Genomic DNA, 21,703 nt, shown 5'->3' with positions numbered 1-21,703 from the left:
CAAAGGCAACGGACGCCTTTCCACGTTCTTGGCATTGCGATGTATTGTGATATCTTGAGGTTCAGATGACGATATAGAAAAGCAGGCATCTCCCAGCCCTACTCGTAAGGCTAGAATCTGTATTATACTTTTTATTGGTTTTCTAAATACATACAAACCTGGCCAAATTATTTAAATTTAACACAATTTCTTTTGAAAAGTAGGTTTCCCGCTCCTCTTGCAAACATATGTCCATTACTTCCTGATGTCGCCACTTCATTCTTCTTTAATCTCCTCTTAATCCCTCTCTGGATGTTAGCCCATTCTCACAGCTGACTTTTCCAGTTCCTTTGCATTCAGCACCCACCTCTCTTACTTTTAAGAATATAAAATCCTTTTCACGTGTGTAGTCTTCATAAACGTTTTCCCAGACCTGGTGTGGAGATAGATCATTGCCACCTTCCTTTGTCCAGTTCTCTGCAATGTTTACAAAGTCACTTTCCATTCCTTTGAGATCTCTGCAGACTGCGGATATAAATAACTCTCCAACAAGATGACCCCTCTCTGCTATTAAAATTCCACTCTGGGGTTCTTCCTCAGCACACAGTTAAAAAAACCCAGTCTTTTCACAAATGCAAGCTATTGCCAGATTTAATTAGCAGCCGTTCATCTTTTTACCCTTAATTGTTCTTACACTCCTGGTCCAGTCCAAAGATAATTTAAATGAAGTGCATTCTACCTTGGTCAAGGTGGGAGGGCATAATAAAACATTGTTAAATCCTTCACTGGGCATAAATCAAATGCCCCCCCCCTTTCCCTCGGTGTCAGACAGAATAGCATAGCTACACACGGCTCATTCATTTTGCGGGGGGGGGGGGATAAGAAAGAAAAAGACCATTTGGAAACCAGATGAAAACGCAGCGTGTCTTGCCCCCCCTTCCTTCCCGGCTGTTGTAAGGATTTTCACGCTTCTTAAAAATCAGATACCTTCAGAGATCCAAACCCAGTCCTTCTGGCAGCTGATTGGTTGCAGCCCTTTATCATATGCCCTTTGAGGAGGGCCTCATAATTAAGGCCAATACTGTTGAACCTTGGAAGTCGAATAGCTTAGTTCCCAAACATTTTGGCTCCCGAATGTTGCAAACCCAGAAGTGGCTGTTCCAGTTTGCGAACTATTTTTGGAAGCCAAATATATGACGGGGCTCCCAATTGGCTGCAGGAGCTTCCTGCAACCAATTGGAAGCCGTGCTTTGATTTTCAAACGTTTTGGAAATTGAGCAGGCTTCCAGAACGGATTCTGTTTGGCTTCCAAGGTATGGCTGTATTCCAAATTAAGGTAAAGGGTAAAGGGACCCCTGACCATTAGGTCCAGTCGTGGCCGACTCTGGGGTTGCGGCGCTCATCTCGCTTTATTGGCCAAGGGAGCCGGCGTACAGCTTCTGGGTCGTGTGGCCAGCAGGACTAAGCCGCCTCTGGCGAACCAGAGCAGCGCACGGAAACGCCGTTTACCTTCCCGCCAGAGCAGTACCTATTTATCTACTTGCACTTTGATGTGCTTTTGAACTGCTAGGTGGGAAGGAGCAGGGACCGAGCAACAGGAGCTCACCCCGTCGCAGGGATTCGAACCACTGACCTTCTGATCGGCAAGCCGGTTTAACCCACAGAACCACCTGCGTCCCTGTATTCCAAATTAGTGAGGAGGTTCATCCATGGCAGGGAGACACTCGCAGGTCGCAGCTGATCTGCCTTTCAAATTGGCAGATATGGGCTTAAGCGACGCTGTGGAGTGCAGGGAACTCCCCAGAACCCCCTGAGGAGCATTGCCAGGAATCTTACCCCATAAATCCTGGCTTTCTCCTGCCCTGGAGGGCAGCAGAGCTCAAACATCATGGATTGTGACGTCAGCCGGAAACCTGTAAGGCTAGAATTTGTGGACATCCAAGGGGGCAGAATGTTGGGAGGTGAAATCGAGAGCTCCTTCAACCACAGAACAGCCATGGCCCCCAACAGAGATGGCTTTGAAAGAGGAGTAGGTGACTTCACGGCGGACGAGGGGGCTGTGCATGGCCGGCAGCCCCAGTGGCCTCCACGGAGGGAGGCAGCGGTGCTTCTGGAGGGGAGAGTTGCTCTTGTGTTCGAATCCTGCTCGGGGGTTTCCCGTAAGGGGCCCCTGGGAGAAGAGGAGGTTGAGCCAGAGGGGCCGTGGGTCTGATCCCATAGGCTCACCCTATGCTCTGAAGGAGGCGGCTCTTGGTGCAAGAGGTTGGCTATGAGCCAGTGGTGCCTCTGGGAGCCTCTGGTGCCAGGAGCAATAGACCCCCAATGAACCTCTGTGGGGCAGGGGAAGGGCTGCTGCCGTGCTTGGGGCCAGGCTGGAAGCTGGACAAGGGAGTCCATTGGCCGGAACCTGGCGTGTTCTCAGGAGCGACCGGACAGGGAGGGTGGGGGTCGCCATTCCTAGTGGGGAAAGACGCAGACTGGAGCCAGTCGAGAGATGCGGCAGAGCCAGAAATAATTTATTGCACAGGTGGGTGGGGTGAATATAAATAGGGGGAAGCCCCCAACCCAGTCGGAAGACGAGGAGACGGTCACGAGTGCGGGTTTCCTGCGTATGAGGAAGGGTCAGAGCTCAGCAGCCGAGAATCTGCTTTGGGTAAAGAGGGTTAAGGTCCCGCTGGCGGCATGTCCGGGTGTGGCTGGGTGAGGCTTCCTGCCCGAAATCCACGCTGGGGGTGCTGCTGCTGCCAGTCCGTGTCGGCATTGCTGAGCTAGAGGGAGCAAGGGTCTGACTCTGCTTAAGGCGCTCCTGGGGGTCCTGGGTGAGATGCTCCCCCAGGCTGGGCCATGAAGGGGGTCAGGAGGAAAGGGGCGTGGGGGGGGGCTTCCACTCAGCCCCTCAAAGAAACATCCAAGGCAACAGTGGGGAGGGGGGTGGGAGGAATCTGGGATGTCTTTGGAGGGGCAGTTCCTGAGAGTGCCCCCCCAGCAGGCAACTTGTGGGAGGCTGGAGGGGTGACCCATCGCCCCCAAACAGGCAGCGCAGCCCATCCTCCAGGTCTGTGGGCTGCAGACAAGCTATGTGCTTAGAGAATTGGTGGAGGGTGCTGGGAGCTGTAGCTCTGGTGGGGGCGAACTACAGTTCCCAGGGTTCTTTGAGGGGGGGCTCATGTGCTTTAAGTGTAAGGTGTGGGGGAGTCTGGGAGTAGCAGCCACTTTGGCCTCAGCCCCCTCCGATACTTGCCAAAGAGAGATGGGGGAAGACGGGGTTCAGCTAGATGACCACAGGGGTTCCTTCCAACTCTACAATTCTGTGATCCTCCCTGCGCTGTGACTCGGGGGGCCCCAAGCCAACCCAGCTGCAGCAGCAGGATGCGAGGGGGGGCGCTAACAAGGCAAAGCAAGAGCGTCGGAGGGGGAGAAGACCCCCCCATTTCCTTCATGTAAATCAGTTCCTTCCAGCAGGGAGGCGGCTCCAGTGTTTGGAAGGGGGGGGGGTCCTCAGTCCAGGCCACTCCCCCAAAAATCCTTGCTTGGGGGGCTGGAGAGTCCAGGGCAAAGTCCAGAAGCCTTAGAAGCCAAGGGCACCCCGGCGATCATCTAGCCCAACCCCCTGCCAGGCAGGAATCCCTAAGAGGCGGCCCTGATCCTGTCTGACCACACGACAAACTCCCTTGGAAGGAGGCGGTCTTTCCTGCGGGGCTTCTGGGCAGAGGTGGGGGGCCCGCTTCCTGGGGGGCTTCTAGCAGAGCTGGCGCTGCCTCCACCAGGCCTGGATCTGGGCGAAGGGCACCTTTTGGGCATGCTCCGGGCAGAGCCTGGGGTCGTCGGCCTTGGCGGTCCGCAGGGCGCAGAGCAGGGCGGTTCTGCAGAGGTCCTGGCAGGGCTTGTGGGGCTGGCGCCCCTTGTGCATCAGGAGCCAGAAGCGCTGGAAGAGGCCCTCGTCCGTCTGCATGCGCCGCACCAGGGCGTCCCAGTCGGCCGGGAAGGCGCTGGCCAAGCCGTAGGTCTGGCGGGCCCCGTAGAGGCGCTGCCACTGGGGTTTCGCACCCGGCACGTTGGCCAGCGTCAGGTTCAGGATGAAGGTCTCGTGGTCCAGGACCTGGAAGGAGCTGCCAGGGCGGGGGCCGTCCACCTGGTAGACGCGGTAGCCTGGCCGGGAAAGGGTTTCAACAACAACAAGAAGAAGATTGGCTTGTGTTTAATTTCACAGAACAGGAAAACCTTCCTACTGTTTGGACAAACAATCAAATGCAAATTCTTGAATTATAATAATAGAGTCGAAACGGCAAAGTGATAGAGGGACGTCAATAAATTTATAAGGGACTCAAACCAGTATAGAGGACTTTGTGTACAAAATATGTACGTATTGGTTTGAACTTCCTAAATAATGTTTATTATTGAAACGTATTTTCATTTTATTTTTTGTTGCCTTTTGTTGCAGTTTTTAGTTTTGTTTTGTTTTTTCTCGTTTTCATCTTTCTTTTCTTTTTTCTCTCTCTCTCTCAATGTTATTCTATTTATCTTGATCTTTAAATATTTCTGTTATAAAAAAATTCCTCCCAGTAGCACCTTAGAGACCAACCAAGTTTGTTCTTGGTATGAGCTTCCGTGTGCCTGCACACTTCTTCAGATACACTCTAAGGTGCTACTGGAAGGAATTTTTTTTATTTTGTTTTGACTGCAGCCGACCAACATGGCTACCTACCTGTAGCTATTTCTATTATGTAATTTGTAACACTTATTTTTATCTTAGACTATGTAATTTAGGTTTTTTGTTGTTGTAAATTTTGAAAATGTAAGAAAGTTTTTTTAAAAAAAATGAAAGGGGCTTTGGCAGCAGCATTCTGGACACCCCCCTAGAAAAGCAAGGGGGGGCAGACCTCCAACCGCAACTGCCAGCATGCATCTCTCGGACGGTGGGCCAGGAGTTCTAGAAATAATCCCAATGGGTTTCACATCTGCCAACCAATTTCAGATAGCCCAAAAGGAGAGACTAGTCTAAAAAACCCAGAAGACCCAGTTCCATGGCAGCTCATTTGGATTTAGCATTCACTCTGGAAGGGTCCACTTGATTCTGGCCAAATTCAGTTGAATATAATTGTATTTGACATTTCTTGTACTGATGTACTAAAATTACAGTTACACTTTAAGGATGCCTCATATCAATGGTTAAAGGTGGGGAGTTTGAGGGTTTTATGGTCATGGGGGGGGAGGAAGGGGTGATATTGATGTAGATTTTACTTTAGGAGGCTTAGTTTGGTCAGAATCGAGTCCACGATTCCAGAGTTAATGCTAATTACTTTCCTCCTGGTCAATGAGCTACCAGAACTGCTTAGAGGGCCTGGAAAATGTGTTCCCTGGGTGTTTTCAGACTCATCTACTATCTGAAATCCAAAGGGGGGTCAGATGTGACCCCCAACCCAGCTCTCCTACCCCACTAGGAAGGTCAGGACAGTTTTATGAGTCCTTCTTAGGTGAGCTGTGGAACTCCCTGCCACAAGAGTAAGCGATTGCCACAACTCGGATTGCTTTTTGGAGAGGATTGGGCACTGACGCAAATGGGGGCCCCCATTTCATCCTGGGCCATCCCTGGGGGCAGGATCCCCTCCCCCCAACTCACCTGGGTTGAGGTTGATGTAGGTGGTGACGCTGGGGGCCACGAAGGCGATGCCCACCGGGCGCGAGAGTGTCTCCTCGTCGTAGAACAGCTCAAATTCGTCCAAGTGTGTGTGGCCAAAGAACTGCCCGGCCACCGTGCCCTCAAACCTGGGCGGGGGGGGGGGGAGAACAGGGGTCAATGTGGGGCCAGCTGGGATCTCCTCTTCCCAGAACCCACGGCCACAGCCTGGGAAACTGAGGCAGGGCAGGGGGACGCCATGGGGAGAATGGGCAGCGGCCTCCTTTCCGGCCCAGCCATGGGGGGCAAGAGGCAGGAAAGAGCAGGATTGAGGGGGCCAGGGGAGGAGGAGCCCCCCCAACTGGACTAGACGGCCCTTGGGGTCCCTTCCGACTGGCAGAGCGGCATGGAGGGCAAGGTCCCAGGTGGCGGGGGGGGGGCATGCAAGCGTCTCACCTGCTGATGATGCGGTAATAGTTCCACCCCCAGGAGCGCATGCAGTGCGCCGGAGGGATGTGGCCGATGATGTGGACCTGGGTGGGGGGCAAGAAGAAGAAGTGGGGCTGAGAACCATTCTGGGGGGCTGGACTGGCACACAGCTGACTGGGCAGGAAGGAAGGAGTCTGCCCCCCGTCCGGTGGCCGTGCCCATCCCCCACCCCCTGTGAAGCCCCCTCACCTTCTCGCCTTGCTCCTCCGCCCCCTGCAAGACCCCCACCAGCCACTGCAGCTGCCCGGCCGGGTCGGTGGAGTTGATGAGGAGCCAGAAGTTGGCGTCTGAGCAGAAGTTCATGTTGAGGGAGACCAGGCGCAGGCCGGGCTGCACCAGGAGGGTGTAGAAGCCCCCCAACCTGCGGCAGGGAAGAAAGGGGGGGAGAGGCGTCAGGGCGCAGGAAGGAAGAGAAGCCCCAGTCCCTGCCCCCTTGCTCTCCCTCAATCCTGTTAGTGGGGGGTTCCCTAGACCAGATGGGTGGGAGGTTGCCTGTTCTGGATGGGGTTACACTTCCTCTGAAGGAGCAGGTTCGTAGCCTGGGGGTCCTCCTGGATCCTTTGCTGTCGCTCAAGGCTCAGGTGGCCTCAGTGGCCCCGAGGGCCTTCCTTCAGCTTCAGCTGGTGGCCCAGCTATGCCCTTATCTGGACAGGGAGAGCCTAACTACGGCTGTCTATGCTCTGGTAACCTCAAGGGAAAGGGGAAAGGGACCCCTGACCATTAGGTCCAGTCGTGGCCGACTCTGGGGTTGCGGTGCTCATCTCACTTTACTGGCCCAGGGAGCCGACATACAGCTCCATACGGTCATGTGGCCAGCATAACTAAGCCGCTTCTGGCGAACCAGAGCAGCGCACAGAAACACCGTTTACCTTCCCACCAGAGCGGTACCTATCTATCTACTTGCACTTTGACGTGCTTTTGAACTGCTAGGTTGGCAGGAGCAGGGACTGAGCAACGGGAGCTCACCCCGTCGTGAGGTTTCGACCCGCCGACCTTCTGATTGGCAAGCCCTAGGCTCAGTGGTTAACCCACAGCGCCACCCGCGTCCCTAACCTCAGGGTTAGATTACTGCAATGCGTTCTACGTAGGGCTGCCTCTGAAGATGGATCAGAAACTTCAGCTGGTGCAGAATTCAGTGGCCAGGCTGCTCAGCGGAGCAAGGCGCTTTGAACATCTCACACCAATCCTGGTCTGACTGCACTGGCTACCCATTAGTTTCTGGGACCAATTAAAAGTGCTGGTTCTGACCTATAAAGCCTTAAAAGGCTCAGGACTGCAGGACCTCAAGAACCGCCTCTTTCCATATGAACCCACCCAGACCCTGAGATCATCTTCTGAGGCCCTCCTTCGTGTGCCTCCTCCTTGAGAGATCTGGAGGGTGGCAACATGAGAACGGGGCCTTCTCTGCAGTAGCTCCCTGTCTGCGGGATGCTCTCCCCAGGGAAGTTCACCTTCATTGTACACCTTTAGGCGCCAGGCAAAAACATTCCTTTTTAACCAAGTCTTTGGTTGATCTTATTGACATCCAACGTTCTTTTAGAATCTGGCATTTGCGGGGGGGGGGGGGTATTGGGTTACTGCTTTTGGTTGGATTTTATATGTTGTGGTCTTGTTGCAAACCACCCTGAGACCTCTGGGTATAGGGTGGTTTATAAATTGAAAAATTATTATTATTATTATTATTCCGTATTTTTCGCTCCATGAGACGCACCTGACCATAAGATGCACCTAGTTTTTTAGAGGAGGAAAACAAGAAAAAATATATTCTGAACAAAACAGTGGGTGTATGATTTTTGTGGTTCATGCTGTGGCCACAGACATGTGATCTGATGGTAAAAATCCTGAGGATCCATGGGCTTTTACCTCCCCCCTCCCAGACAGCCTCCACTAGAGTCCCTTATCTCTCTTCCGATCCCACCGATCAGCTGCTTCCTGTCAACACTCCCTTCCCTCTTGTTTGCCTTAGTGTCTTTTCCTCAGCTTCAGCAGTTTTTTGCTCCTCCTTTTCTTCTAATTTCTCTCCTTGTTGCTTTAGTCTTCCTGTTTCCCCCTTTTGCAAGTTTGCTGTCTTTACCTCCCCCCTCCCAGGCAGCCTCCTTTCTCTCTAGCGTCCCTTATCTCTCTCCCCGATCGGCAAATGATCAGCGGCTTTGTTTCACTTCCCTCTTTCAAAAAATAATAATAAAAAAAAAAATGATCTGCTTTTCACCCTTGGGCAATTCGGCTCCAGGGAGCACGCATTTGCTCCATAAGACGCACAGACATTTCTCCTTAGTTTTTAGGAAGAAAAAGGTGCGTCTTATGGAGCGAAAAATACGGTAATAATAATAATCCCACTCTCACTGAGCCTGATACGTAGAAGTGTGGGACCCCCAAGGACTCTCTGGCTGGGATCCCTATGAAATGTGCAATGCCCCCCTCCAGAGCAGGACCCCCCGCCTACCTGAGGGTCCCCAGGGCATGGGGGGGCAGCCAGGGGCGCCAGGCTTCGGCCATGGCCTCGTAGAGCCAGGCGGAGGACTGGTTGCCCACCACGAAGGGCGGGGGGAAGGCGTTGACGGGCACGGCCTCGTGGTTGCCCACGGCCGGGTAGACGGGCAGCGGCCCCAGGTGCTTCTGGATGAGGGCCGTGATGGTGCCCAGCGCCCCCAGCTGGTCAGCCCGGCTCTGCTCCCAGACGTTGTGGGCGGGGATGTCGCCTGTCCAGTAGGCCATGTCAAAGGGGCCGGATCCTGCCAGGTGCTGCAGGAGGCTCTCCAGGGTGTGCAGGGGCAGGTCGCAGCGCCCGTAGGTGCCCCAGAAGCCGGCGCCCGGCCCGCGAGACGGGGAGCCCCCCCGGCAGCACAGGGCGTCCTTGCAGTCGGGGTCGCTGCCGGGGGCGTAGGCCTTGTCCCAGTGCAGATCGGTGAGGAAGAGGATGCGGGAGGAGGGGGCGCCCGGCGGAGGGGGCGCGGGGGGCACGACGGGCGGCTTGGGCGCCCGCGGCAGGGTAACGTTCCAGTCGGAGTAGATGTCCCAGTGGCCACAGCGGGAGCCCACCAGCAGCCCGCAGATCTCGTCCGGGCGCAGCACCGAGCGCCGCCAGGCCGTCAGGAAGTCGGGCACAAAGAGGCGGATGATGTCCTGGCACACCTGGGGGGTGCCCGCGCGGAGGCGCAGGCAGACGGCCACCCCCGTGCGCTGGATCCAGTCCTGGCTTGACTGTAGCTGCAAGGGAGGGGAGGAGAGAGAGAGGGTCACACCAAGGGAAAAGCGGGGTGGGCTGGATGATGCCCAGGGGGCCCTTCCCAGTCGCTGGTTCTGTGGGAGCAGAGCTAGGAACCCAGTCAGACTCCAAGTCTCCCCACTCTCCAAGAATCCCTACTCTGACTAGGGGCAGGGGGGATTTGATTTAAATCAAATCAATTTACCGTATTTTTCGCCCTATAGGACACACCGTCCCATAGGGCACACCTAGTTTTTTGGGGGGAAATAAAGGAAAAACATTTTATTTCTCCCCCAGGCATGGGGCTGGGACGGGGGAAGCCCGAGCCTCCCCCGACCCCAGCCCCTAGAGCAGGCAACTCTCCGCAAGCCATGGGAGCCTGGCGCCGGGCTCCTGCGCCTTGCGGAGAGCTGTGCGAAGGCTGTGCGAGCTGAGCTCAGCGTGCCCAGCCTTCGGCATGCAGGCAACTCTCCGCAAGCCGCGGGAGCCCTCCGCAGGCTCCCACGGCTTGCGGAGATCTTCCTGAAGCCTGGAGAGCGAGAGGGGTCGGTGCGCACCGACCCCTCTCGCTCTCCAGGCTTCAGCAAAAGCCTGCATTCGCCCCACAGGACGCACACACATTTCCCCTTCATTTTTGGAAGGGAAAAAGTACATCCTATGGGGGTCAAAAATACAGTAAATCACTAGTCAGTAAGACTTGACTTACCATATATTTCTGTGTATAAGACGCCCCCAGGTATATGACACCCCCAGTTTTTAGGGACTCCAATTTAAGAAAATAGGGGGGAGACTGCCCCGTGTATAAGATAACCCACAGTTTTTCACATCACATTAAAGTAAGAAACCCTAGTCTTATACAATACAGTAAATCATTTTTTACAGAAAACTCATTAGGGACTCATTCTTGCTGGTATAATCTGCATATTTACAACCAGATAAAAGTCTCATTTTTGGATTTACATATGCAAGTGGGACTGGAAAGATAGAGTATTTCATTATTGTTATGATTATGGTTTAACTACAGAATTAACTGTGTGGAATTTATGAATTTTGTAATCACTTTCAACGGATCGATAAGAACAGATGATGGAACTTATGGTTTCTAGCTAAAGCACAGGCTTATTTGTCTTGGAAGGAGATAAAACCAAGACGTTTGGATATATGCCTGGTACAAATGGCGGAGAGCCAGATTTCCTCCAGCTTGTGGTGTGTCGCAGTGGAAAGCGAGAGGCGTGAGAAAGTGAAAGTGAATTGCCACAGACAGACTCTCGAAGAACAAAGAGAAACACCGAAAATAAACATCCACACAGAAACAGACTCAGAGGCTGTTAGAAATAAACGAAGGATCTACGATGGAATGTCTTCTGGGAACTACCTGGACTAATTAAGGGAAGCAGCACAAATGTGAGATCACTGGGAGATCATCACTCCCCGAAAATGGAAAACTTAATAAATATTATTACAGTCATGCCTCGGGTTACAGACACTTTTTCAGCTTGCGTTTTTTCAGGTTACGGACAGCCGGAACCCGGGAGTACCGGAATGGGTTACTTCCGGATTTCGGCAGTCATGCATGTGCAGAAGCGCCAAATGGCAACATGCGCAGGCACAGACGAGGGTTGCAAACACTGCGGGTTGTGAACGTGCATCCTGCACGGATCACGTTCGCAACCCAAGCGTCCACTGTGTTATTAAAAAACAAAACGGAGGATCTCCTCCAAGTCCACCTTCCGGAGTTCTTTTCTGCTTCTCCAGAGAGCAAGAGATCCCAAAGCGCCAGATTAAAAGATCAGGACTCAATATTTGGAAGAGCTTTGTGGCCCTAAGAGGGGCTTTAAGGGGGTGGGCGCTCCTTCCTGGGAGGTTTCTAAGCAGGATCCTTGAGTGGCGATTCCTGCCGGGCAGGGGCTGGACTGGATGACCCCTGGGAGTCCCTGGTCCCACTCTAGGACTTTCTGTTCTTACACTCTGCCAGGCAGCAGAGAGCTGACTCCTGTGGCTGCCAGACTCCCCTGAAGGCCCATCAGGATCACAGCCGAGGCCCCGATCCAGCTTCGTCATGGAGGTGCTGCAGCTGCCCAGCAAGTGAGGAAGGAGCTGAAGGCCAGTGGGCCTCCTTGTCCAGCCCCTGCCTCCTCGTTTTATGGGGCTTTTAATTCTGTTGGGAATTAAAAGACAAGAGTGGCTGGGGAAACCCAACCAGATGGGCAGGGGATAAATAAATATACCGTATTTTTTGCTCTATAAGACTCACTTTTCCCCTCCAAAAAAGTAAGGGGAAATGTGTGTGCGTCTTATGGAGCGAATGCAGGCTGTGCAGCTATCCCAGAAGCCAGAGCAGCAAGAGGGATTGCTGCTTTCACTGCACAGTGATCCCTCTTGTTGTCCTGGCTTCTGAGATTCAGAATATTTTTTCCCCTTGTTTTCCTCCTCCAAAAATAAGGTGCATCTTGTGGTCTGGTGCGTCTTATAGAGCGAAAAATACAGTAATCATCATCATCATTATGGCCATCATCATCTCAGGGCCAGGAGGCAAGGACGAGGTCAGGGCCACGGCTTGGCAGGGAGGGGCGGGAGGAACAGGGCAGCCTCCGAATGGGAAGCGGTTGCCACACACATGCAAATGCCACCTCTGCAGATAATCGCAGGACGCAGGAAATTAAATGCATAATTCGATAATTGAGGGGTGGCGGAAAAGCGCCCCAACCTGTGTTTCCTGTTTCAGGCAGGCAGGGGTCTCCTGTGCCCCACGGCACCCCTATCATCCCTTTGAGGGCATTGCTCAACACCCCCTTTGCCAAGGGAGCAAATCACCCTGGCCAGGGATCTCTGTGCCAGGCAGGGCACCCCCCCCCCGCTCCCGTCCAGAGGCTCAGGATCCCATGACCAGAGGAAGGCTGGGATTAAGAGGCAAAGAGAGGCCCCGCTCCGGAAGGGGCCCCGGCACCCTCCCTCTGTTGGTGGGAGGGGGGCAAGAGGCAGAGAAGTGCCCAGCAGCAAGGATAGCAAAATAGGCCAACTCCAGTGGGGGGGGGGCAGAAGCTTCTCCTGTGCCAGTAAAGGAGGAGCTGGGAGAGTCAAGAGGCTCTTACCTCTTGGCTAAAGAAAGAAAGAAAGAAAGAAAGAAAGAAAGAAAGAAAGACAGACAGACAGAAAGAAAGAAAGAAAGAAAGAAAGAAAGAAAGAAAGAAAGAAAGAAAGAAAGAAAGAAAGAAAGAAAGAAAAGGGAAACAAAAGAAAAGAAAAGAACAAAGAAGGAAGGAAGAAGGTCCTTTGTCAGAGGCGCTGAAAGCACACCTCATTCCGAAAGAGAGAATCCCAGAATTGTGGAATCGGGAGGGAACCCCAAAAGTCCTCTAGTCCAACCCCCACAACGGCTAAAGCATCTCGGACAGATGCCCCCCCCCCAGCTCTGCTTAGAAACCTCCAAAGATGAGCCCCCCCCTTAACTCTGACCCTCAGGAAATTTTTCCTGACGCTTAGTCAGAATCTCCTTGTCATGTGAGTTTCCTGGACGGAGTCCTGCCCTCAGGAGCAGCAGAAAACTGGCCGGCTCCCCCTTCCCCGTGACAGCCCTAGAGATATTTGGAGACCCTCCAGAGGTCTGAAGAGAAGGCCCATGTATGGGGAGGTATGGAGAAGTCGGTATATGTTTAATGTTGTGTATGTTTTTGTTTTGTGTTGTGTTTGTTTTTTATTATGTGTTTGAAAAATGAATAAATTTTTTAAAAATAAAAATAAAAAAAAGAGAAGGCCCATGTTTGCTGTGGCAGAAGTCGTCCCATCCCCCAGGCTGTTTTGCCGCCCAGGCCCAGAAAGGACTACCCCCCCCCCCAGAGGGACTTGCCCAACCAGCTTCCCCTCTGGCTTGGGGGGAGCAGCTGGCAAACCGCATTGCCCCACCGGGGCCAGGCCCTGGGGGGCAGGTGGGGCAGACGGAGAGCAGCAGGGAAACCGGGCAGCCAGGGCCACGCAGGGGAGGAACTGCTTCATGGAAAACTCTAATGACACCAGGAGCCAGAAGCTGCCACCGCAGAGCAGCTGCCGCCCAGAGTCAAGGTAGCTGGGCCTCTGCCCAAGTCACTCGGCTGCCAGAAGAGCTGCACATCTGGAAGGAAGAGGTGGGGAGGGGCTGGTGCCTTCACACTCCACCTGCTACGGACCTCTGGCGTTGCATAGACCAGCCTCTGCCCTCTGGTGCCCTCTGCCAGGTGCGTTGGGGCTGCTGGGAGGCGCCACCCACAGCTTCTGGAATGGGGGGCACTAGGTGGGCAGAGGCTGGTCTAGGGGACTGGGCAATTCTCATACTTTATGGGGGGGGGTCAATTCTTTGATTCTGCAAGTTGGCACCATAATTCTTCCCCTCTCCATCCTAACCTCACAACATCCCTGCAAGGTCGGGCCAAGAGATGGGGACTGGTCCTGAAGGGGGATTGGAGCCCTGGCTTCCAAGCCCAGCACTCCAACCACTACACCACACTTCCTCCCCAAAGCAGCTGACAAGGCAGTCAGCTGACTCACCTGGGGGGGGTTGTGGCTGAGAGCAACTTCCCCCTTGGCCAGGGATCCTTTTGCATCTGGGGGGGTCTGGGTGGCGGGAGCAGCCTAGACTGCGCTGGGCTCAGCCGCCAGCTGCTGCCCCCCAAGCCAGTCTCAGGCAGAAGCAGGGGCAGCTGCGAGGCCGTGGCCGGGAGTTCAGAACTTGTCCAATTTCCAGTGAACGGATTTAGCTGGACTGCAGGGGGCTGGGCTGGATGACCCAAGGGTGCCTTCCGGCGACAATTCAATGATGGCTTAAAATCTTGCTTGGAGGGGCGGGTGCTGGCAGCCTGTCCCTGACCCCTTAGGGCTCCCTCCTCTGCCCCCCCCCCCGTGCTCCACAAGATAGAGGGATTCCTTCGCTTTTGATACCTGCATTGCAGGGGGTCAGGCTAGAGGACCTTTGAGGATCCCTTCCAACTTTACAAATCTAGGATACTAAGAAAAGCTCACATTTGGAGTAAAGGAAATGAAAGGTGTCTATAGACATGAGACCTCCTGCCAGGTCATTTCAGGAATAATTGGGAAGATTTCCCACAGGACCCCCTTCTCTGGGGGGGGGGGCATCCCAGAAGGAAATTCTTCGGGAAGAAGAAGAGCAAGGAAGGGCGGGGAGGAGAGGGCGGATTCTGGCTTCTCGCAGGGATCTGTGAAGCCCTAGGGCAGCCTTGACCCACCCTGACCCCCTGGTCACGGGGCAGAGAACTGTTTTGCAAAGGGAAGGTCCAAAGGTTCTCCTGGGCCAGCGGCCTCTTCAGACTCGGGTGCAAAACATCTCCTGCCTGTGTGACGGGGGGGGGGGGGCAGCTGCCGGCCAGGGAGGGCACTCCTGGCTAGATAATAAGGCTTCTGGAGCTGCCCCCTGCATCTGGGGTTTCCCTCGGGAGCCACCCTCTGCCTCAGCTTCCCCTGCTTGTAGGGCAACAGCCTCAGACAGGGAAGTGGGGCAGCCGACGCACAACTAGGGTTCAAGTAATGGGGAGCAGGGGCGGCTGCACTCTGGGCCTCTTCAGGTCAACAGGGCCTTTTCTGCTGTGGCCCCAGAAAGGCTTTCAGGGAGGGGAATCGGCCACGTCTGTTCACCCTGGTTTCCTCGGTCCCATCGGGTAGAATCCCAGTCTTGTAGCGTTGGACGGGACCCCGCGAGGACATCCGTCCCAACCCCGCGCAATGCCGGCTGTCTCCCTCGGCGCCTTGAAAGCGGCCATGGCGGGACCGCGGCGCCGCTCGGGTCTCTTTCCTGCCATCCTGTCAGCGGATTCGTGCTGGGAAGCAGAAGCCGCAGGTTGCGGTCGGAAGGGGCGTCGGGGGGTGCGCTTCTCCTTTTGGGGGGCGGGGAGAGTGAAGGACGTCGCCCGAGCGGCCCGCCCCGTCCGAGCCCCGCTGCCCCCCGGCCCCCCATCCCGCGCGCCCCGGAGACCCACCTGCACGCCCACGTCGAGGGCCAGGAAGAGCGCCTTGCAAGCGGGGCAGCTGAGGTTCCTCCAGCCGAAGCGGACGCCGGTCTCGGGGAGAAGCTCCGCCAGCGCCGCCGCCTCCTCGGAGCCGCCGGTCCCGGTGGCCCACGGCCCGGCCAGCGCCCCCCAAAGCAGCGCCCCCCAGAGCAGCGCCCCCCAGAGCAGCGCCCGCGCCGCCGCCGCCGCCGACCCCCCCATGCCTCGCTCGCCCGACAGCAGCCCCGACGCCCGGGAAGAGCCTCACTCCGCGGCTCCCTTGCTCGCAGCTCCGAGGTGCGCTTCCTTCCTGCTCGGCTGCGGGCGGAGGCGAGGGGCGGGCCGGGGAGGGGCGTCGCGGGCCGGAGAAGCGCCCCCGCCTGTCCGCCCACCCGTCGGCCGGTCGGCTGGCTGGCTGGCCTCCCTCCCTTCCTCCTTCCCGGCTCTTCTCCGCCGCCAGCGAGGGAGCCGGGCGCGCGCGGCGGTGCGGGGGCTCCGAGGGGGCGTCCGGGCTTGGGGGGCTTCCCGGTTTCCCCTCGCTCAGCCTCCTTGCTCCGCGGCGATCAGAGCGCAGCTGCCTCTTCCGGCCCGGCTCCAAGATGGCCGGCCCGGCGTCGCCGCCCTGCGCGGCCGGGGGGGGGGGCGGGAGCCGCGGCTGTGCCCCCCAAGACGCGCGCCATTCAGGGATCGGGGCCAGGCGCGGCGTCGGAGCGGACTGAGCCTCCTGGCCGCGCGCAGTCTATCTGGACAGGGGGCCGAGGGGGCTTCGGACCCGCCAGAAAATATTTGGGGGGCCGAGCTCCCCAAAAGTTGATGGGCATTGCCATTCCAATGAAGGGGTTGCCGCGGCATGATCGATATAATGTTCAAGTTGGCACCCCGGCAGGGGGCTTTTTAACGAGACCCCCCGAGGTCCTTTCCGAGGGCCGGGGAGGCGCAGAAAGGCCCCCGATTGTCTCGGCTCTTCAGGAGGGCGTCTGCGGAGGATTATTATTTATTAAATAAATGCTTTACAGTATTTATTTTGCAAATAAAAAACAACCAACAGTAACAATCCCAAATCGAAACAAAAGAGAAAAATAGAAACAAGTAAACTAAACAACAATTTATTTATTTTTTTAGTCTGAGGAGGATTTTATTCCGGCCTCTATTTCAGACACGAGGAATAGGAGGGCGAGCCGATCCTGCCGGGCGGGCGGCTCCTACTCGCGTGTAAATGGGGGGTGGGAGCCGCGGGGCGGGGCCCCCTCGGGGGCGGAGCGCCTGCCTGGCGAGCCGAAGGACCCCGGCGGCGCAAAGCGCGCTGGCCCCTGCCCAGGTCGGCCTGGGAGCCTGAGACTGGGAGAGCCTCTGCCGGTCCGGGTGGGCAATATGGGGCTGGGCCCCGCGGCCTGACTCGGCCTGGCAGCATCCGGGGCTCGCCCGGGCCCGTTGCGCTGCGCGCGAGGAACTGGGCGGCGGGACCGTTGGCTGCGCGCCGCTCGCCGCCTTAAGCGCCCGCGCCCCTTCGTCAAAATGCAGCATTAAAATGCAGCGCGTGGATCGCAGGATCTCTGAATATTCAGGGAGCCGCTGTCAGCTGTCAGTTAAGCCTGAGTGACAGGCTGCTGCCGATCCCACCCACGCAAACAGTTCGCGGCATAATTGCATAATAATCGCCAAGCGAGAAGCACTCAGGGAAAGACATTCCTCGCCTGCGCGATGATCCTCCTCCCAGCGGCCGCTCCCTGCCTTCGCCAGTGAGAAAGACCCCAAGGGAGCGGGCAAGGCTGGGACGTTTCCTCTCACTTGGGCCTCAGAATTGGAGAGTTGGAAGGGAACTCCAGAGTCATCTAGTCCAACCCCCGCAATGCAGGGATCTCAGCTGAAGAATCCAGGACAGAGGGCCGTCCGACCTCTGCTTAAAGACCTCCAAGGGAGGAGAGCCCAACATCCCAAAAGGGAGTCCTTTCCACTGAGGAACAGCTCTTGCCACCAGAAAGTTCTTACTTTCTGGTGGCAAGAGCTGTTGCCACCAGAAAGTAAGAAATTGAAAAGCTTTGAGATGTTAAAAGGGAAAGTAAGAGATTGGCTTCACTATCACCAGATAATGGAAGTCTTTAAAATGGACAGGAAAATTGGCTTCCAGGTGGAAAAATCAAAATTAGAAACTGAACTGTTAGAACCCAGTACTAAGAATTTGTCAAGAATGTACAACCTGCTGTTGAAATGGAATACACAAGATGAAATGGTCAAATCGGCAATGATTAAATGGGCACAGGACATTGGTCATAACATTATGTTTGCTGACTGGGAAAAGTTATGGACCACCGGGATGAAGTTCACGGCATGTAATGCCTTGAGAGAAAATATTATGAAAATGATCTATAGGTGGTACATGACCCCAGTCAAACTGGCTAAAATATACCATTTGCCCGATAACAAATGTTGGAAATGTAAGGAAATGGAAGGATCGTTTTACCACCTTTGGTGGACGTGCCCTAGGATTAAGGTCTTCTGGGAAAAGATCTATAATGAACTGAAGAAGGTACTTAAGTACACCTTTACTAAAAAACCAGAGGCCTTTCTCCTGGGCATGGTTGGCCAATTGGTGTTAAAGAAAGATAGAACTTTTTTTATGTACGCCACAGCAGCAGCAAGAATACTCATCGCAAAATACTGGAAGACACAGGAGTTACCCACCGTGGAAGAATGGCAGATGAAGGTGATTGACTATATGAGCCTGGCGGAGATGACGAGTAGAATTCGAGACCAGGGAAGAGAAACCGCGGAAGAGGACTGGGAAAAATTTAAGGACTATTTAAAGAAATATGCAAAAATTGGTGAAAGATAGGTTGGTGCTGAATGGGAAGATAGGGGTTAACTGCGGTAATAGATAAGAGAATGAAAATGAGAGTTATTAAGATTAAGTTGAAATAAGCTGGGGATTTGCTTAAAATTTATTGACAGGAGAATGCAGCAAGGGGAGGTATGAGGAAGTCGAGAAAGTAAGGCACATGAAACTAAGATTCAGAAGTATATCTGTTTTACGTTTAATTGTTTTGTATTTGTTTGTGTTGAAAATGTTGTGGAAACTTTAATAAAAATTAATTTAAAAAAAACAACAGAAAGTTCTTACTTCATGTGCATTTTAAAAAGGATTTGGAACCTCTTGCAAGGCAGGGGGTTGGACTCGATGACCCTGGGTGTCTTTTCCAGATCTGCAATTCTATGATTCAATAATAATAATAATTAATTATATTATATTAATTATATTAATAGAATATATTATATTAATTATATTAATAATATAATTATAATAATATTAATACTAATAATATTAATAATAATAAGGATATTAATTGTGAAATACAATGAAGAAGTATATTAATAGTGAAATAATTATGAAGCTCTAACTTAAAATGTTTTTAGATTCATAACAAACTTAATAACGCAAACACATTGGCATTTGGCAAGAACAAAGGTTCCTTTTAGAAACACAAGACTCATCATCTAGTTTCTAGAGACTTGCTAGAACATGAAATAATAAGAGGTGTAAATATATGATGCAAATGACTCATAATTATAAATAGCAGAATGTAGGCACCCTATATATAGAAAGGAGCAAACCAGTTTTTATCTTCTATTTTTGAAATACCCAGTTGTTGTTTTCCTTAGACTGGGGCCCTGAGCTAGAGCTTGTTTAGTTTATAGGTCAGTCGGGCACTGGGCTGGAGCAGCTCCTTCTGGACAGGCCCCGGGGCCACTGCTGGACCTCCTGGCCGGCCTCTGCACCAAGGACAGTTGGCCCTCACTGCCCCAGAGGGACTGGTCAAGTGGGAATGGACCTCCTGATGATTGACAGCGATGGGGGCAAGTTCCGCCTCCACAGTGCCTGGGCAGACCACACCCGCCTTCCCACTGGCGGTAGGCCTGAGAGCCCCCCCCATCTCCCCCATGGCCCCCGACTCGGACCCTGGCCAGCCCAGCATCTGGCTGAGCTGCCTGAACAATGGGCATGAGGTGTGTTTGTGTGTTTTCATGAACTGAACAGAGGGAAAGGTTCTGAGTCCTGGGGGTGCAGAGATGGTGGGAATGAATTTAGTGGTTAACTTATCTTTTACTTGCTATTTTGTGGATGTTTTTAATATTGATTTATAGATTCTAAATGCTGCCTTAATTTGTTCATCAAATGACTTGCCGTAATTGTGAGGCTTAGCTTATTTTTTAGTTGCTGATTTGTTACGTTTTTTAGAGATTGCAACTGTTTTATTGATAATTTGTTGATTATTTTAGATGACGTATGCTGTATTCACGATGTGCCGTTATGTTTTATTATGGTTATTTATTGGTTGTAAGCGGCTTTGAGATTCATTTGAATGAAAAGCGACATAGAAATTTTATCAATCAATTCAATCAATCAATCAATCAATCAATCAATCTGCTGCCAGAGGGGCCTGGTGCTGCTAGGTGACACATAGAATCATAGAGTTGGAAGAGACCCCAAGGGCCATGGAGTCCAACCCCCTGCCAAGCAGGAAACACCATCAGAGCACTCCTGACATATGGCTGTCAAGCCTCTGCTTAAAGACCTCCAAAGAAGGAGACTCCACCACACTCCTTGGCAGCAAATTCCACTGTCAAACAGCTCTTACTGTCAGGAAGTTCTTCCTAATGTTTAGGTGGAATCTTCTTTCTTGTAGTTTGGATCCATTGCTCCGTGTCCGCTTCTCTGGAGCAGCAGAAAACAACCTTTCTCCCAGGGTTGTGAACCAGAACCACTCAAACCATTCAGCATGGACCACATTGCCGGGGGGTCATAAGGAGCTCTGTCTCTCAGGGCCCTCGGATCTGTAGACTGGAGAAGGAAGTGGATTTGGCCTTCATAGCAGGGTCTGTTTCTTAATGTTTGACACTAAATAAGGGTGGGACGCGGGTGGCGCTGTGGGTAAAACCTCAGCGCCTAGGACTTGCTGATCTCATGGTCGGCGGTTCGAATCCCCGCGGTGGGGTGAGCTCCCGTCGTTCGGTCCCAGCTCCTGCCCACCTAGCAGTTCGAAAGCACCCTTAAGTGCAAGTAGATAAATAGGTACCGCTTTACAGCAGGAAGGTAAACAGCGTTTCCGTGTGCTGCTCTGGTGCTGGCTCGCCGGAGCAGCTTCGTCACGTGGCCCGGAAGTGTCTCCGGACAGCGCCGGCTCCCGGACTCTTAAGTGAGATGGGCGCACAACCCTAGAGTCTGTCAAGACTGTCCCGTACGGGCAGGGGTACCTTTACCTTTACCTTTAAATAAGGGCAGGGACTCTGCTGCAACCTTGGGGGGGGGAGGTTTGCAGCCAAACCTAACAATGCCTGTTAGTATGTGAGGGGGTTAAGAGGCAACTTTGCTCTCTTCCTGTATCTTTCCACAAAAGCGCATTCGCCTGCAGGATAAAGCATGACCAGAACCTTGGATTAAGTAAGTAAAGTGTTTTTAAACTTACTTCTGAGTTTGGTCTTTTTCATTGCATGTATAATGAGTTTGGTCTCTTTCACTGCATGTATAAAGCCATTTTTCACCTTCTCACCCCTTGCTTCTTCCTGTAAGACCTATTGCAGTCGTTAAGAGTCGTCAACAGGCTCATCACAGCTATCTGCCAATCACCCATTCCCACCACCCTTCTGAGTAATACCCCTCCCCACCTTCTCACTATATAGAAGGGTGTGGTAACTTCTCTTTCAGTGTATCTGAAGAAGTGTGCATGCACACGAAAGCTCATACCAAGAACTAACTTAGTTGGTCTTTAAGGTGCTACTGGAAGAAATTTTTTTATTTTGTTTTGACTATGGCAGACCAACACGGCTACCTATCTGTAACTGTTTAGGACAAGTTATAGACTTGTTGTTTTAAATTGTACCATGAAGAGGGAAGGTATGGATAATTCTGGTGTAGGTGGAGGATCTATGAGCAGCCACCACCGAGAAGGCCCTGTCTTGCGTTCCCACCAGGCCTGTCTGTGAGGATGTCTTCCCCAAAGATCTTGAAACCCAGGCAGGCTCATCGGAGGGGAGACGGTCTTTCCGCCCCCTTGGAACAAAGCTGTGGAGGGTTTTATCAGCGGCACTTTGAACTTGTTACGCAAAAATCTAGGTGCAAGGCTGCTCAGTCCCCCAGCTGGTCGGGCAGAGCCCGCGGGTCCCTACGGAATAAAGGAAGGAGTCCAGCCCCCAACCGGAGGAAATAGCTGGAGACCAAAGTTTATTGCACAACAGGCTCAAAGAGGAATATTGAACCCCGAGAACGGGATGACAAGGACTTTTAAAAGTTTCTATCTTATCCCAGCATACAGTTCATTAATCATCATCATCACGACATCATTGCTACATCAGAAAAGGGGAGGGTTATACATGATCAACATAGGAGAAATGTGTTGGGGCAACAGGCGGAATACAGGATATGCAGTGGGAAGTACATTCTTGTCA

General features: G+C 53.3%; 1 protein-coding gene across 1 annotated transcript; it reads right to left on the bottom strand.

Moving 5' to 3' along the window:
• Positions 1–3,195: 3,195 nt before the first annotated feature.
• On the bottom strand, positions 3,196–15,593 carry SMPD1 (sphingomyelin phosphodiesterase 1). The gene is made up of 6 exons (XM_081909870.1): positions 15,254–15,593; positions 8,529–9,292; positions 6,275–6,446; positions 6,053–6,129; positions 5,600–5,745; positions 3,196–4,128 (listed from the first exon to the last, which is right to left on the bottom strand). The coding sequence occupies exons 1-6, from the start codon at positions 15,482–15,484 to the stop codon at positions 3,719–3,721; spliced, it is 1,800 nt and encodes a 599-aa protein (XP_081765996.1). The 5' UTR covers positions 15,485–15,593; the 3' UTR covers positions 3,196–3,718.
• Positions 15,594–21,703: the final 6,110 nt, after the last annotated feature.

The sequence above is a fragment of the Podarcis melisellensis genome (genome assembly GCF_964234715.1).
Source record: "Podarcis melisellensis genome assembly, chromosome: 4".
Taxonomy (NCBI): Eukaryota; Metazoa; Chordata; class Lepidosauria; order Squamata; family Lacertidae; genus Podarcis; species Podarcis melisellensis.
Note: the sequence above shows the minus strand (reverse complement) of the source record. Positions and strands in the feature narration are given on the sequence as shown.

Coding starts and splice junctions, on each gene's coding strand:
- SMPD1 (XM_081909870.1), bottom strand. CDS start 15,484: ATGGGGGGGTCGGCGGCGGCGGCGGCGCGGGCGCTGCTCTGGGGGGCG. Junction 9,293..15,253: donor CCCTCGACGTGGGCGTGCAG/GTGGGTCTCCGG, acceptor CCTCCCTTGCAG/CTACAGTCAAGCCAGGACTG. Junction 6,130..6,274: donor CGGAGGAGCAAGGCGAGAAG/GTGAGGGGGCTT, acceptor CCCCCCACCCAG/GTCCACATCATCGGCCACAT.